This window comes from Trichomonas vaginalis, chromosome IV (genome assembly GCF_026262505.1).
Source record: "Trichomonas vaginalis G3 chromosome IV, whole genome shotgun sequence".
Taxonomy (NCBI): Eukaryota; Parabasalia; order Trichomonadida; family Trichomonadidae; genus Trichomonas; species Trichomonas vaginalis.
The window spans coordinates 4,041,625-4,059,244 of NC_067206.1; the positions used below are offsets into that span (position 1 = coordinate 4,041,625).

At 32.4% G+C, this 17,620-nt stretch overlaps 3 protein-coding genes and 1 pseudogene across 4 annotated transcripts, besides 11 other annotated features; 2 read left to right on the plus strand and 2 right to left on the minus strand.

The window, feature by feature from the left end:
• Positions 1–51: part of a mobile genetic element that runs on past the window's edge.
• Positions 52–210: 159 nt separating this feature from the next.
• Positions 211–301: a mobile genetic element.
• A 159-nt stretch (positions 302–460) lies between these two features.
• Positions 461–525: a mobile genetic element.
• A 279-nt stretch (positions 526–804) lies between these two features.
• Positions 805–837: a mobile genetic element.
• Positions 805–837: a terminal%2Cinverted (terminal inverted repeat of LTR63 transposon ID:TVAGG3_0025630).
• A 210-nt stretch (positions 838–1,047) lies between these two features.
• Positions 1,048–1,293, minus strand: TVAGG3_0025640 (transposase, putative-related family; the record flags this gene model as incomplete). Its single annotated transcript, XM_001300913.2, has 1 exon — positions 1,048–1,293. The coding sequence occupies one exon, from the start codon at positions 1,291–1,293 to the stop codon at positions 1,048–1,050; it is 246 nt and encodes an 81-aa protein (XP_001300914.2).
• A 1,448-nt stretch (positions 1,294–2,741) lies between these two features.
• Positions 2,742–3,084: a mobile genetic element.
• A 1,820-nt stretch (positions 3,085–4,904) lies between these two features.
• On the minus strand, positions 4,905–6,736 carry TVAGG3_0025660 (surface antigen family; the record flags this gene model as incomplete). The annotated part of the gene is made up of 1 exon (XM_001300912.1): positions 4,940–6,643. One exon carries the CDS (start codon positions 6,641–6,643, stop codon positions 4,940–4,942), a length of 1,704 nt encoding a protein of 567 aa, XP_001300913.1.
• Positions 6,737–6,877: 141 nt separating this feature from the next.
• Positions 6,878–6,907: a terminal%2Cinverted (terminal inverted repeat of MuDR-3_TvMULE3 transposon ID:TVAGG3_0025670).
• Positions 6,878–7,259: a mobile genetic element.
• Positions 7,257–8,854: a mobile genetic element.
• Positions 8,855–9,018: a mobile genetic element.
• Positions 9,019–11,629: 2,611 nt separating this feature from the next.
• Positions 11,630–17,620: part of a mobile genetic element that runs on past the window's edge.
• On the plus strand, positions 12,070–12,330 carry TVAGG3_0025710 (annotated as a pseudogene). Its single transcript has one exon. A coding segment is annotated over exon 1 (261 nt).
• TVAGG3_0025720 (protein of unknown function, DUF4106 family) lies at positions 13,977–14,315 on the plus strand (the record flags this gene model as incomplete). Its single annotated transcript, XM_051220283.1, has 1 exon — positions 13,977–14,315. The coding sequence occupies one exon, from the start codon at positions 13,977–13,979 to the stop codon at positions 14,313–14,315; it is 339 nt and encodes a 112-aa protein (XP_051105269.1).

Genomic DNA, 17,620 nt, shown 5'->3' on the forward strand with positions numbered 1-17,620 from the left:
TAGTTTAACATTCAGACAAAGTTTCCCGCTGTCAGAAGGAATGGAAGGGTAAGAGGTATATATTCATAATGTATACCTCTTACCCTTTCATTCCCTCGAGAAAGTTCAAAAACTTGGGTGCAATCAGTTCTGATTGCACCCAAGTTTTTGAACTTTGTATAAGGAATTGTTGGCTATGATGCACTGATCATGAATCAGTACATCATAGCCAACAATTCCTTCGCAAACAGCGGGAAACTTTGTCTGAATAGTTTAACATTCAGACAAAGTTTCCCGCTGTCAGAGAGGGAATGGAAGGGTAAGAGGTATATATTCATAATGTATACCTCTTACCCTTTCATTCCCTCGAGAAAGTTCAAAAACTTGGGTGCAATCAGTTCTGATTGCACCCAAGTTTTTGAACTTTGTATAAGGAATTGTTGGCTATGATGCACTGATCATGAATCAGTACATCATAGCCAACAATTCCTTCGCAAACAGCGGGAAACTTTGTCCGAATAGTTTAACATTCAGACAAAGTTTCCCAACTTTCAAGCCGAAATTCGCGGATACCATTCACCAACTAGCTTTCTATGATGGTTATTAAAAATCAAGATCTATATTAAATTCAAAATCTACTCAAAGTCACTAATGTTCGATTTCGGAGTGTCAAATTACTGTACTACAGTTGCTGCTTCTTCTGCAACTTGCGTATCTCTGTAACGAAGAAAAAAAATATGTAAATGTTTTAAAAAGTAAGTGTTTATTCTTATTAATCTGACTGAGCTTAGTAAGAAGATGTAATCGATATTGTTAATTTGTGTTAAAAATTAGATTTTATTTTCGATTTTAAAATATTACCGAATTAATTTCTTTGATTGGCTCTCCTCTCGCGGAAATGTTGAAGAGAAATCCTCAAATCCTTAATTTCTCCATCAACTTTCCAAAGGGGTTCTTTGGTGGTATCATATTTTTCGCTGATATCATAAAATTTGTTTGGTGTAAACCAGGTATGTATTTCTGGATTTTTTGGTAACTGTGTATGTGGTGTTGCGTTATAATTTTCGATTAAATTTTGAATTTGATCCCTTGTGGTGGATCTTTTGGTTTTGGACCTGTACGTAATTTTGGAATTTCAATTTGATTGAAATTAAGAGCGTTTTTAAAAGTTTTATGTGATATTGTGGGAAGAATTCTTCCATCTGTTAAAGGGACATTTTGGAGAACGGTTTCGACGTTAATACCGCTTTGAATTTGTTGATTAGCTTGATTTAACCATTCTAAATCAATTAAATCGAAGATTCTACCACTCATTTGAAAATTATAAGTTTTGAAAAAAACCGTAAATCATTATTGAATCTAAAAATATTTATGTACAAAAAGTCGGTATATATTCTATAATTATTTAAAATAATGAAAAAGTTGATTTGTGAATCATTGAAATATTAATGCTGTTATATATATATATCAGATGATATAAGATGATTTTTTTAAATAAAAAATAAAATTTAATTTTTTAATTGTTAAAATAAGAATAGTAAGCTTGACAAGTAATTTAAGTTTTTGCTTTGTAAAGTTATTTGGTTGGCAAATGCATTGTGTCACTTTTTCTTTGAGTTCACTTTCCGTAATTTGTCTTATGATAGGGTTAGATATACCCTAAAATTAATTTTATCATTTATGAAAAATTTAGTATATACAGAAATTAAAAAATTTTTGAGTTAATTTATTTTTTAAAAATTATTTTTTTACTCTGGGTGTTAAAATCTATGATAAAAAAAATAAATAAAAAATTTTAACGTTAATTTTTAAAGTTTATTTTTAAAAAAATTATTTTTTTTTATTTTGTGAAGTGTCAAAAATTTTAACGTTAATTTTTAAGTTTATTTTTTAAAAAAATATTTTTTATTTTGTAAAGTGTCAAAAAATTTAACGTTAATTTTTAAGTTTATTTTTTAAAAAATTATTTTTTTTATTTTTTGTAAATGTCAAATGTATTTTACGTGTCAAACGGTTTTTGTAAATTCTAGTAATTTTGGTTCCGGGGGCGTAGACCCTTGGTACCGAAATTATGGATACTAACTGCTGTAGCTTTGGTATTATAACTATCTAGTATTAAAGTTACGTAATTACAATCTTTTAAAGAGTAATTCCTCATAGAACTTCAAAAATTTGGAGAATCTTTGAAAAACTACTCTTTAGAGTAATTTGACTGAGGTTTTGTGTTAGAAGATTAATTTTCTGTTGATATTTTTGGATTTACTGTATAGAAATTGTAGATTGATCGCGAAAATCCAAAATTCTGGAGATTTTTGGAAGATCCGCGCTTGAAACGAGCGTATTTGATGATTTTGCATCATCTCTGAGCTTGGATGTTGTAAATTTTGAAGTATAAAAGAGTTATTAGTTGAAATTCATTCGCTCATTTAAAAAGTGAAATATTTTCATTGAAAAATGAAAAATTAAGGCCATTCTAGAAGCCAATCAAAAATACAATTAAAATAATATGATTCTTGGTGAAAAAATAATCCAAAAAAAATTGAAAAATGAAATTTGAAGAAAAAAATTACAGATTTAACAATATATAAAGGATTTTATAAATTTATGTGTCAAATAAAGACTATTAAAATAGGTGGGGATTAAAGTATAATATGGTTTGAATTAAAAATTTGTGGAAATCAATGTATGAAAAAGAGAGATTTTATAATAAATACAACTGAAATGTATAATGAAATTTGATCAGTATCAATAAAAAACACTCCTTTAGTAAACTTGTAGTCTGAAATATTGCATTGAGAAAAAAATACTCCAAATTTGCTCAATGAGTTTAGAAATGTAAAGATTTAGGACATGCTTTACATTTGTAAACTCATTTAGTAAACTTGTAGTTTGAAATATTGCATTGAGAAAAAAGTGCTTCGAATTTACTCAATAAGCTCACAAATGTAAAGCTTTTGTATAAGCTTTACACTTGTAAACTCATTTAGTAAACTTGTAGTTTGGAATATTGCATTTAGCAAATAAGTACTCCAAATTTGCTCAATGAGTTTAGAAATGTAAAGATTTAGGACATGCTTTACATTTGTAAACTCATTGAGCAAATTTGGATTAAAAAATTTAAATTTAATTTGAATTATGGGTTGTAATTCAATGTAAGATTGTCCTTTAAGTCAAAATAGACTATGAAATCAAATAAACCAAGGGAAATCGTAAGAATCTTTTTCGATTCATAATTTAATAAATAATCTTTTGCTGTATTTAAGATATCGATTAATACTTAACGAAATTTTGAATAACTGCATACGTGAATGAGATAAATGAAGTTTGAGATCTGAGGTAGAAGAATTCGAAATTTCGAATATATGCGAATTTGGTGATAACAATTGAAAAGTAAAATTTAAACTTGTCACAACACATAACAAAACTCCACCTGCATAAATCGAGTATATTGTATATGGTTGGTCTAAAATGAAAAAAGTGTACGTTTAAAATACGATTATTTAACAAAACTGGAAGGTCAACGATTATTTAACAAAACTTGAATCGACCCTAAAAAAACCCTTACGAAACTAGTCTACAGCTTAGCTAGTTTTTTTTTATAAAATGTCTACTGGATGCTAACAAATACGAACATAATCTCACCTCTCGACTTGAATATTAATTCTCATAACAAAATTCTTATTTTAAGATAGTAAAATAATATTGTTTTTATTTCAACAACAACAAGTAAATAGATGAATGAAAACGTAATACATTAGCAGAGATATAGTAACTAACGTGTAAATTTGAGTTATTAGTACTCCCGTCAAAATGTATAAAATTGAAATCAGAAATATCAAAAGAAAATATGCTGTAATGTACACTCATTGTAGAGATCATTGTAACTAATGAATAACTTATGTAATAAAGCCGACTTTTTTTCTGACTGCAATAATTTCCTCAAATTCTAGTGACTTTTTCTATATACAAGTTATTTGAATATGTATCAAAAGATATGTAAAAATTCATAATTATGAGGAATCTTGTCGTTGCATTTTCGAGATGCAAAGCACCAATTCGTTAATTATAACGTGCAAAAAGGAAGTGATCAGTAGACCTTGGAAAAAAGAAGAAGGGCTATACTTTTCGTGAGACTTCATCTTTTATGAACATATGGGATTTTGTAAACTTACACGATTTATTCTGATTCAGAAAGATCTAGTCACTTTTTATCAAACCTCTATATTTTCTTTATGCTATTTTTTCTCAGCCTCGTTTTGATATACTCTCTAAATCTCAGACCGATTAATGTTCATTCAAATCACACAGAATTCTTCAATCCAAACTCTGACTCATGGAATTTATGTAAGATGGAAAATCGTGTTTCGGCTCTTTCTCTCCTTGGGCCTTCAGATGAAGAATTCAAGGTTGCTATGAGCAATGTATCAATTATGGTTGGCTCGGTAACTTTAGGAACGTTACTTTTTGACTGGTTCAAGAGGCACCACCAAATATAATATACAAATCAAGCTTTTATATAAACTCTGTTTTGTTTTTAATTGCATTAGATTATATTACTAATTTTTATATAACATCTAAAAATTTTGTATTTTCTACTGTTTCCTGATTATAAGGTAACGCTAATTTCTGCTGATCTCCTCCTTTTCTTATTCAATTGTTTTATAATTTAAAAAAAATACAATTTTTTTCCAAATCACGATTAATTAAAATGAAAAGCCTTTCAGTAGAACGTGGCCGTTAGGTTATACATTTGCACCATTTATGAAAATGGATTTGGTCATAGGAAAACCATTAATAAAAATTCTTGATATGCATTATATACCATATTGCTATTGAAACCATATTTAAATTTTCCTACCATTGATAAAGGTTGACCAGCAAAAAATTTGTTATTGCGCAATTTTTTAAATATTATAATAATTTTTTTTTATTTAAGCAAAAACAATAAAAAAATAGTATATCAACATTGCTTAGAGTATCTAGTTATTTTAAGTCCTCCCAATGACTCTAATTTATAATCATTTGATACAATAACATTATGACATGATATAGCATTTCTTAAATAATTTCCCTCGAGTTTGTTAAATCCACAATATGAAAATTTAAAAATATCACATTTAGAAAAAGCAAAATCCTCAATTTGAGAAATTGAATTTGAAATTTCAATTGTAATATTATCGCTGATTATATGGTTATTATGAATTGAAAAGTTTTCTCCGGTTTTGTATATGAACAAGTTTCTCAGATTGGAAAAATTAGTCAAATTGGGAAGAGAAGATAGTTCCAAACTATTAAAAACAATAGTCTTCACATTTAACCAGCTAGGTGTAATAGGGAAAGCAGCTGATTTGTAAATTAAAGTATTAATTGAAGAAGAGTTGTAAAATGCTGTTTGACTAATTTGATTTGAAATGTTATTCTTTGTTAATATTATTATATTTTGTAGTGCATCACATCCAGAAAAAGCAAATTGGCCAATTGAAGTTAAATTCTGTGGTAAAGTAATATTCGTGAGCTCCAAACATTTATAGAATGAATAATCATCTACTGTTGTTATCAATTCTGGTAAAGTAACTGATCGTAGTGATTGGCAATAAATAAAAGCAGAATTAGAAATTTGTGATAAAGTACATGGAAAATCAAAAGAAGATAAACTACTACAACCAGAAAATGCGCATTCACCAATTGAGACCAAATTATTGGCATATTTAAGTGTTGATAATTTGTAGCAATCTGAAAACGCATAATCGCCTATTTCAAATAAATAATATGGTAGCTGAACGCTGACTAATGAAGAGCAACCAGAAAAAGCATAGTTTGGAATAGAATGGATGTTATTAAAAAGTGCTATTGAAATTAAAGATGAACAATAGTAAAATGCAGCTTCCCCGATATAAGAAAGTGAATAAGGAAGTATAATTTCGGTGAGAGAACGATCATTAGCGAATAAATAACTTCCAATTGTGGTTAGTGAATTATAAAATTCAATTTTTTGCAATGCAAAGCACTGTGAAAATGCCCTATCGCCTATTGTTCGTAATGAGCTTGGGATTTCGACTGTTGTTAAAAAATTGAGATCAAAAAACGCGAAATCTCCAATTGAAATCAAATTTTGTGGGAGAATAAGGGACTTAACGTAAATGCATTGATAGAATGATTGATCTTCAATCCTAGTCATTGCTGTATTAAGATGGAGAATTGTTAAATTTAAACAAAAATTAAATGCATGCTTGCCAATATAAGTTAAATTTTCTGGAAATTTAAAATTTTGAAGAGAAATGCAATAAGAAAATGCATAATCACCAATTGATGTCAAAGTATTTGGGAGAGTGATATTCAATAAGCTTTCGCATTTGAAAAATGACATATCATCAATTTTGGTGAGATATTTTGGAAGAACAATACATTTCAATAGATTGCAATATGAAAATGAAGATTTTCCGATTGATTTAACATTTTCAGGTAATTCAACCTTAACTAATCCAGAACATTCGGAAAACGAATATTCTCCAATTGTTTCAATCGAAATTGGGAAAATAACTTGTTGTATTTTTGTGCATTGATGGTATTCATAATCATTAACAGTTGTAACCCCATATTGAATGTTCAAAGTATTTCCATCTGGACATGTACAATACGCCCATGAAGTCAAAAAAAAACACATTAAAAAATTTGACATAATTTTAATGAATGTTTTGTATTTCATCTTCTTATGCAAGTATCATTATTAATTTAGGACCAAGAATTTTGATGTTTTAATTCATAAAATTGAGAGTAACTCAATGAAAAAATTGAATTTACCATTGGTTATAAGTCGTTTCTTCGCTAGGCAACGCAAAATAGTTATATCAAACACTTTCCTTGCAATTAGTCTCAAAAATATTTATACTTTGCATGCGGCAAACCCAAATTTTAGCTAAAAGTGACAGGGAAAAAACGTTTAGTATTAAAAAAAAGACCGATGAGAGCTTCGTTCGAAATATAGAGGGAACTGAGAATGCGCAACCATTCTCAGGGAATATTGGATGCTATTCTCGTTCCCTCTGTATGGAAAATTGAGGTTTTCAAAGGGAGTTAAAATAATATCAAATTTATACTAATTTACTTCAAAATACAAAAGTATTTGACAGCTAAAATTAGTTACTTTAGCAAGCCTATCAATACCCTTTTACGATTATTGCTACTTTTTCGAAATAAAATAAATTTATTATCAAAAACCTTTTTTTTTCTTAGTAAAAATAAACGAAATTTTTTACCTTATGAACTTTTGATGGAAATATAGATCCGTATTTTTCCCAAGTGAGCGGGGTATCTCCAATCCCAGCCCTATCGTCCTCCCAGTGTCAGTTTTCAATATAAAATCCAAATTTTTTTTGAAAATAAAAATTTCGAGAAATTTTTCTGATTTTTTTTCTTTGATTTCAATAATTCAAAATAAATTTGGGAGTAAAAAGACACTATTTAATGAAATTCATATGAGTGAATGTGGATAAATACTCTCAAAACATACAATTTATCTATTTTTTCTTTATATTATCAACTAATTAGTGATAATTTTTTTTGAATCAGATTTTTTTTCATTAAAAACATAATATATAACACAACAATGATGCACACATACGTATCTACACATCAAAATATAAAGCTTGTTTTGGTCTGGGCATCCCAACCCAAAATTCTTTAAAAATTGAATAAAATTGAATACTTGGGGCTGGGATGCCCATCCCAAAACCGAATTGAATTTTTTGAATTAAAGAATATATTTATGTATTTATAATATACATGTGATGTCTATAAAAAATACTAAATTCTAAAAAAAATTCAATTTATTCAAACGTATACTAAGTGATCACTTCATTAGTAGGATCAGCAATCCTACTAAATGGTGAGAACGCCACTAACTAAAAAAGGAGTCCTTGGAGCTCTTGATCTCTTGTCAGTAGAGTTCATAATGAGGCATGGCATCTACTGATTAGAGATCAGAGCAATCCTACCTTACCTTCAGGAGCTACAAAGCTCCTAATCGTCGTTACGAGAGGGAGTCTTGGAGCTCCTGAAGCTCATCAGCAGAGGCTATTTACCATTTGGGCCTCTTCTGATGAAAGATGCGAAACACGTCTACGAACCAGGAGCTTCAAAGCTTCTAATCCTTACTAAAGGGAGCTTTGGAGCTCCTGAGTCTCCATCAACAGAGTCCCAGATGGTAAATGTCCTTTGCTGATGAAAGATGCGAAACACATCTACGAACCAGGAGCTCCAAAGCTCCTAATCCTTACGAAAGGAGCTTTGGAGCTCCTGAAACTCCTTTTACTATAAAATATGACAGTTTTCTTCTGAGGTTCTCATCAAATCTAAGACTTCAGAAGAAAGCTGTCCTATCAATGTATACTTACACTCTCATGGACTACAAGTGTTACAATTTTAAAGCAGAGATTATCCGAGGCCTCTCATCAAATGAGGGACCTCGGATAATCTCTACCTTAAGTAGTCAAATAACTTTTCTCACTATTAGGAACAAAAGAACAAGAGTTGGAGTACTTTAAGGCAAGATTCTTCCGAAATCTCTCATCGAATGAGAGACTTCGGAAGGACCTTGCCAAATCCTGAACGCCAATATCCTTGGAACTGAGCTAGAACCAGGGAGAAGTAGCATACTATAGAGCACGATGGTAATCTCGGAAATACTTATATCGCCCCAAGCACAATATTTAAGAAGTCTAACTCATATATACAAGAAGTCAGGCTGAATAGATATTGTGCATATGGTTTGCAGAACTCTCATGATATTTAAAATTCATGTTATCCCAAAAAAGGTGACACTTTGGGTGTATCGTCCATCCCAGGGATGCAAAAATCACATCACCTTGGATCTATAATGGAAATATGCAAATTTAAAATAATAAAGAAAGCCGCGAGCGAAGCGATCGGCTTAGTTCGAAGATTTTGATTCAAATCTTTGCTGATCTGTAATTCGCGGAAGCCGCGAGCGAATCGAGCGGCTTAGGTCTAAGATTTTGATTCAAATCTTTGCTTATATTCAAAAAAAAAAAAAAAAAGGTAGTGGGGCCTCCAGGCACTTCGTGCCCTCTAGCCCTGAAGATGTTTAGTATAACTTTGTCCGGACAAGTAAGGGTCTATCGTCGCTACAGGAAAAGTTACGGGCGTTCCAAGGAAGTATACTTTGAGAAGCCTTTTCTCCATTTTAAAACAAGATAGGACGGTTATTTTACAAAACTGACAACACTTTGACCGAGTAGTTTTTTGAGCTGAACAAAAAGTGTCATATAAACATCTGTCAAAAACCGCTTTTTAACTTCACTTAAAATGCCACGTAAGCTACGTAAGATATACGTAAGAGGAAAAGAGCATTGAAACATCCAATAGTAAAACTGACACCACAACAACAGTTGCAACAAAATGATGATGAATGACCCCACTATGTTGCAACAAATGTCAGCAACCCTATGCTTTTAAACGAGTTATTGTGCACAGAGTGGAGGTTTAAGAGCGGCACTTTTTAGCGAAAATGGCAGCTATGGTGGAGCTGCAGACGGAACAGCTTATAACCCTCAAAGTCAAATGAATTTGAGTTCACTCAAAAATCAAATAACAGATGTCAAAAGTCAAACATAGACATACAGAAACAAATAAGTGAAAACGAAAAGAAACTAGAATATGACAGACACACAAAGAAACTCAATGAGTTAAACGTAGAGAAAAAGAAGAAAGAAGAACAACTGAAAAACTAAGTACAGAGGAATATGCGAAAAAGTGTCAGAAAAAGCAGCAGAAGTAGCAAAAATGGAACAAGATGTTATAAATTTGAAAAACCATACTACTCAATATAAAGTACTGAAAGATGAAGAAGAATAAAACAAAAAGCCCTGAAGACCATATATGGATAGCGATGAGTATAAAAAAGAAGTTGAAGCAAATGTAAAGGCAGAAAAACTTTTACAGTTGCAAAAAACCAAACCGTACAGTATGAAAACTTAGCACAAGAAAGTAAAATAACGACGCAGCCATGCAAAAGGCAATGAAAACGCAGAATATATAAAAGCTAATAATGACTGGTTAGATGCCCAAGCCAACGCTAAAGCAAGCCCAACTTATAGGGTCAATAAGGACAAAAATACAAGCGGATGAAGACAGTTCAAATGAAGCTTTAATGAATGCTGACTTTAAGAACGCCTTCGAAGCTCTTCATAGTAAGGTAAAACTAGTGAACGACTTCTCATCTGGAAAGAAACTGAAGTCTGAAGGTTTCGACAAAGAGTTAAGAGAAGTAGCACAAAAATATGACGAAAATAACAGATGCAGCAACGAGACAGGCAGTTCAAAGTGCCTATGACGCCGTTAGAGCAACTGTTGTGGAAAGTCAAGAAAAAGAGTTACAACAGACCAAAACAGACCTAGTAAATGCTTTCTTAAAAACGAAAAGTCAGGTAGGACATTATGCTGCAGATGGAACATATGTGCCAGCTGGTGGAACTTATATACCAGCTGGTGGAACTTATATACTAGCTAGTGGAACTTATATACCACCAAACCCTCCAAGAGAAGCACCTGCACCAGGACTACCTAAAACATTTACATCGTCACATGGACACAGACACAGGCATGCACCAAAACCAACACAACAACCAACACACAACCAACAGTTCAAAACACTGCACCACAACCAACAGTTCAAAAACACTGCACCACAACCAACAGTTCAAAACACTGCACCACAACCAACAGTTCAAAACACTGCACAGCAACAACCACAAACAGAGCAAGGACATAAAAGAAGTAGAGAAAAGGAAACCAAGAATTCTTAAAAATGCTTAAGGAAAATTATGGTTACCCAGATACTCTTGACTTTAGTGACAGATATAAAGAAGCTATTAGAAAGTTCAAGGAAGGAAATACTGACCCGAACCTATTTAGCTTTATGGTTCAGCACCAAATGGATATAATTTCAAACCTGGAAAATACAAGCTCGCTAAGGGATATGATTTAATAGCATATCATCCAAATGACATGACTGAATTTACTCCGAGATATTTGGTGTCAGAGATAAATGATAATTCAACTATCTTCATGAAACGCGTAAAAAATAGAGACGGAACGAAAGAAGAAAGGGTTATGAATGCGGATGACTTAAATAGGAACTTGTTAAAAACGGTCTCGGAATATATGAAATGCCAGCAGATGAGGTACAAGAAACTCCACAGGAAGAAGTTCAGATACAACCAGACATGGAAGAAATAGTTCAGCAACAACAGCTAGAAGAGCCTGAAGGAAACAAACAAGTCCTCCTTTGGAAACTAACTTCACAGAACTAGATGAAGATTTGGAACAGCCGAAAAATCTTGACCCTCAACAAGTGTATGCGGAGAATATGGAATCTTTCCAAGAGTCTAAGAAAAATTCGGCTGACATAGTAGAAGAATATCGAAAAATGTTCGCCGACATACAAAAGACTCCAACATCAGATGAAAATATTCAGCATAGAATGGAAGAACTGAAAGAAAGTGTACGCAAATACAACAATCCTTTTTACTTACGACCATATAACGTTCAATCTTTGGCTGAACTCGGTGAAAATAAAAGGTTAAATTTCACCAAAACATATAGAAATGAAACATTGTTTAAAGTTCATTCAGAACCTAACCAATATGGAAACAAACCTACTTTTGTTTCTGCAGACTATGGAACTACAATGAGATGGGGTCATAAAGCTAATCCGGATAGGTGGTTCATAAACTTACAACCTCAATTCCAAGAAGTTGTAGACGCAATGGAAGTGAATGGTGAACCAGATATAGCTGGTATTTTCAGCGCGGCTTTAATGCCATTGAAAGATATGAAAGATGCAGATATTTTGAACCAGTATGAAATGAACATGGCTGATGGAAATATAACACCTGACGTTCTAGAACATTTATCTCAAAGAACTACACAGAACCATAAAGATGGTATTTTGGTGAAGAGTTTAGAAAGAAAGTTAGGGAGAGAGAAGGAAGAGAACCTATTGTACATGACCTTGCAAACGAAAGTTTGCAAAATGTCATAAAAACTTACTTTGCAGACAATGAACCGAGAATGGATGAATATTTAAGAAAACTCAAATGGACAGTACCAAATGAAATGTTAGTATTGAAAAACATGTTCCTTGACAAAATAAAACCAACTACAGAAATAAATGACGCAAGACTGAAACATTGGGTAAAAGCTTTCCCATTCACAAAAGATATTATTGGTAACATGGAAAGAAAACCAGAATGGCTACAAAAACATATATTTGGAAACGAGCTTATTCCATATGGACAAGCTCTGTTTGAAGAGCTTGAACCGGAAACTCAGGAAAGAGTCATGCAAACAATACGCGAAGACTCAAATACAAACTATGACAAAATCTTTCTAGGATATAGGTTACCTGAGATGGGCGACCAGAGCCCAAAGGCAAAAAGGACATGGGAAATTTTACAACATACTAGGTGAACATGAGGCAAAGATGCAACACACTTGAAGCAGAGGGCAAGTTACCAAAAGCGACACCAAAGAAGAAGAGAAGAGTAGAACAAAGTGAAAATAGTGAAGAAGTAACTTCATCTAGTGAAAGTAGTGGCAATGAAGGAAAAAGAAGAGTTAAAAACTCAGTCAGGAAGAAAGTAAAGCTTGGTCCGAGTGGGTTCTATTATGACACATAAATCCAACTATTCTATATTTTTACCATATGAAATGTACGCCGCTCAGAATATAACGCCAACAGTTTTGGATTCCATGAACGGAAATGTTTCCGAATGGTATAACGAATGCGACAATGCCATTAGAAGGTCAGAAATAGTTCCTGGAACTTACGAATATACAACTGCTGTTTCTTATGGAAACGTAGGTGAGTTTGGAGAAGGTTCTTCAACAACAGTAGATATTGCTTGCGACAGGTTTCATATTATTTCTATTGACAACTCATTCTTATACGTGGAACAAAGACATTGAAATAAACCCTTCTGCCAAGTTGTCTGACAAGAAAGGTTGCAATGGAATTTTCTATGTCGGATACCAATATGCTCCAGAAGTTTTCATGGGATATAAGATATATTCTAACTCTGACTTAGTTCAAACAGTAACATGGGCAAACTATGAATGGTTCGCTTTGAGAAACTCAGTACAACCACAAGCTAGAGAACAAACAGACCAGTATGCAAATATTGAGAAAATAAGAAGACTTGACCCTAACGTTCCAGGAGTTTATGTTAACCTTTCTGGTTCAGATGGAACTGCTGCCACTAAAGTAAAACTGAAACTTAGAGTTCCTTTTCATCTTTCCTCATCTTCAGGTTTTTAAGATACTTGCCAAACTGGGCAGGAAAAATTTCTATCGAACTTACTCCAAGCAAAAATAACTTAGTCATTGCACCAACACAAGACCCATTCACTATTACTGTAGCTGGAACTGGTGGAGCCAAGTTCTGTGACTTTTGCAAAGACAAAGTTGACTTAGACTTTGGTTTCTCAAACTTCAACAATGAAGTAAACTATTATTTCAATGCTGCTGGAACTGCTTGGGACCCAGTTAAGTTTACATGCGAAAATTTGAATGCAAGAGAATAGAAAGCAGACTTGCAGTCTATATGTTGGACCCAGATATTTCAAATGCTTTAGCTGCCAAATATATTGCAGTTCCACTTATGTTCCCTATACACCAAATATCTGTCAAAGACTTTGCAGGTGAAGTTGGAAACCAAATCCAGGAGCCGCAGGTGCAAAGAACAGATATTGCTTTAACAACTGCAATGAAACATGCAGATACTATGTTTGTACTGTTCAGACGAACTATAAATGACTATTCTTGTTTCTACAACCCCGGTATTAAATATCATATAAACATAGATGGCAAATATTATCCAAGAGAAGAATATTCTACAGTTGAGGATATGAGGTCATACAACTTGACATTAGATGCTATGAACTTTAACAAACACTTCACAACAACCATTAACCCTGAAATGCAAAGTTCTATTATGCCATATGTGAAAGTATGGACTCATACAGGAGGTCAAAAAACTCAATATACAAATGGAGACCGTTCAAACTTTTGGCTTGGCATTCCATTTGCTGACTCAGAAGACTTTATGGGTGGTATTTCAACTGTTGGTACTGTACAAATACAATATACTGGTGACAGAGACGGTCCAGATGAATTGAAAGCAAAGAAGTTTACAAAACCAATAGCACTTTTCACGGAAGATGCTCTTTTGAAGATTCGTTCGATGAAACCTGCTGGGGCTCCTCAGATTGGCATAACGACAGCTTCCATCGAGCAGATTTTGGCAGCAGGTCAGTAAGTTGTTCTTGAACTGACTTCTCTCCGTCAAATATTGACAGTACGCCAGTTTTGACATAATATTGTATTATAAACTTTCCTTTAGAAATATCTGTAAGTTTTTGAAGTTATATTTTTGTCTGCTTCAAGAACTTTCACCATTTCAGTTATACCAACTTTCTTTGCTTTATGGAAATATTTTGGTTCAGCAAAGACTGCTATTCTATAACATTTACCATTGTTTGTATAAAGAACTATTCTGTCAATGTATTTGTATTGTTTGTGTGTGTAAACTTTGTTCTGCTTCAATTCGAAGAGATACTCGAATACGTCCATCTTTTTATTCTAAGTAAAATGTCATTTCCGAAAAATAGAAGCGTAAGTGTTTCAAAAGGTTTAATGGCGGTGGCAGATGTGAAGTTAAATTCACCAACTCAAACAAACAGTCAAAGTGTTATTGTCAATGTCAAAGACAGAGATGTTGAAGTGGGGAAACCATACGAGGACGAAGATGGTATAACAATTGTTCCTGTAAAAGAACAACCAACATATCCTGAAGTTAGCAGAGGACTTAAGTTCGTTGCAGATATTCGAAAACGACTACCAACAACTGAAAGACAAACTTCAAACTCAGGAGAAGATTTGTCAAGCTTTAAGTATAATGTTAAACTTGGTCGAACACAACCCTGTAAAAGTGAACTCATATGTCATTGCACCTCATGAAGTTTTGAAAGAACTATTGAAACTTTTGACAGAGGCAGACGATATAAACATCAAAGAAATAGAACCCGACATTAGTTGCTGTGGTGTTTCATATAATGTCATTGACAAGATATACGTTATGAAAGGAGGTGAAACGTTGAACTTAAAGTATAGTTTCCCAGACGTCATAAAAATATTTGACGACCACAACATTTCATTAAAATTTATTTGCTAAGTAAAAATGTCAAAACTTCTTGAAAGATGTTTGAAGAAAAATAATATAGACTTTATTTCATGTAAAGGACTTTACACACTTTTGAACGATATGAAAGACCCTGTTTTGTTTGTTCGTGTAGACAAAGGAAAGTTCTATGTCTTTACAAAATATTTGAACTTCTTAGACAGAGAACTTCAAGAAACGCCATGTGAAAGTTTAGATGAAGTTTTCTCCACTTTTCAGAAAAACTTTTAAATATTATAAATGGCAGAAGACATAATGGTTTATACTATTACGACTAAAAAAAAGTCATATAATTCTATAAACAACAAAAACTTACAAAGTCCTCAAGGACGATATTTTGTAAACTAACCTTAAACACAATGACGACTAAAGCCTGTTTTGCTCTTTTGACACCAGAAGACTTTATTGTTGTGAATGGTAAAAAATACTCCTTTGAAGATACTTACTCAGATATACCACCAACAGGTTTTGTTGACTTATTTAATACTTTAAGTACGGGTGTAACATGTGCTGCAACTAGAGCAGGTTTCGTTATGTTTTGATGTCCGACTGAGTTACTATAAACGATAGTGAGCTATAATACAAAACTTATTTCTGGTTTTTACTACCAACAGTTTCCTATAACAGGAAAAGGTGTCATACAAGGAATGTCTATTCCATTGACATTAAGCACACCAATCTTATATATTGTTTCAAACTTAGGTTCAAAGTGTTATTCGAATGTTGACAGAAACTATTATGACCAAAAGATACTTATGCGTATAAACAATACTTTCTCTGCTGGTTTGCCTATTGTTCATTCGAATGCAGATTTTCAACCCTGACATGTACTTGTTTACTGAGATGAATTTCGTCATCTTTTCTATCGGATAAAAAAATATTTTTTAAAATTTACTCAGAAAAAATTTTCTTTGTATATACACCATTCTGTACGTCTAAAAGACTTTTGACAATTGCCAAGAATGTTCGTTTAGACGCTGTCATATAACCATATTCTTGACAATATTGTTTATACCGAATCGTACAATGACCTTTCATCTAATGACACAAAGTCAGTTTTCATCTATGAACAGTTCATATACACTCTTGTTTTGCTTCTACAATGTTTGTCTCTCTTCGGTATGTGGAATTTGTCTTGGATTGAACTTTGAAATATCTAATGTCATAAAATATGAAACAAGTGGTTGTAAAAGTCAGATGTCAAAGTTTCTGCTAAGTCGTCAAAATATTCTGTATCTTGCATATGGAGAATCTGACGTTCTGACAACTACATATCTTCTGTCAGAACTTTCTAATTTCATCGGAACAGCATTGTTTGAAACCATAATGAAGTTTGCAACATTTTCACAACTCTTTGGTCTTTATATATTTTCTTTCAAACAACTCCAACTTTGTCTGTTATAAGACTCTTCAAAGCATCTGAGTTCAAAAACTTTTGTTGGTATCTATACTTTGAAGTTTCATTGCAAACTATAAGTTTCATATTCTCTATGAGGAGTTAAACTTGCCACAGATGTTTTCTAAGTTTGTCATTTTCGGGTTCGAATAACCTTCTAACAGTTTGCACAAAATATCTGTAAAGAATGTGTTCTTACCAGTTCCTTGTTTTCCAATTATAATGAGAGCAGTTTCATTTTTAGCACTTGGATGTTGTAAAGATGTTTGCAAACCAACATAAGATATACTCATAGACTCTTTTCGTTTCCATTGCATATAATTTCTTTTGACATGGTCTAACCAAGCTTCTATAATATTTTCTTTCCATTCTACTTGTTCGTATTTATATCCAGTGAAGATAGAATAGAAGTTTGGAGAAGGTGTATAGAACTTTATACCTCGAACTGAAAATCTTTTCTAACTTTGACAATAAGATATCCCAAGCATCTAACATCTTCATGCCAACTTGTACAACTTTTATTTTTCTTAAGTTTTCTGTCTACATTCTTGTTCTGAAACTATTGTTGCTCTTGGTTTGTTAAAGACTACATCCCATTCTTTCATAACATAACATTCTGGGGCAGAGTCGACATAAATGACTAAACGTTTCAAATTCTCGACTGCTTTGTTATAGTCTCGAAAATGGACACATATTTCTGAATGCTTGGAAGTCATAAAATCTGAAACATCTATTCTGTACATTTTTATAAAAATAAAAAAAAATATTTTTTTATTCTTGACTTGTTTTGCATTTGTTGCATTGTTGTTCTTGAGCTATTTGTTGTTGAAGTTGTTCTTGTAATACAATACTTTCACACAGTTGCATCTTCCAATTCGAAACTTTCTGCCGTCATTGACAAAATACATAGGACATAAAAGTTTTACAGGAACAAAGTTTGCGTCAACTAATGTCAACGTTATACTTGCCAAAGTGTTTGAGTTCACTA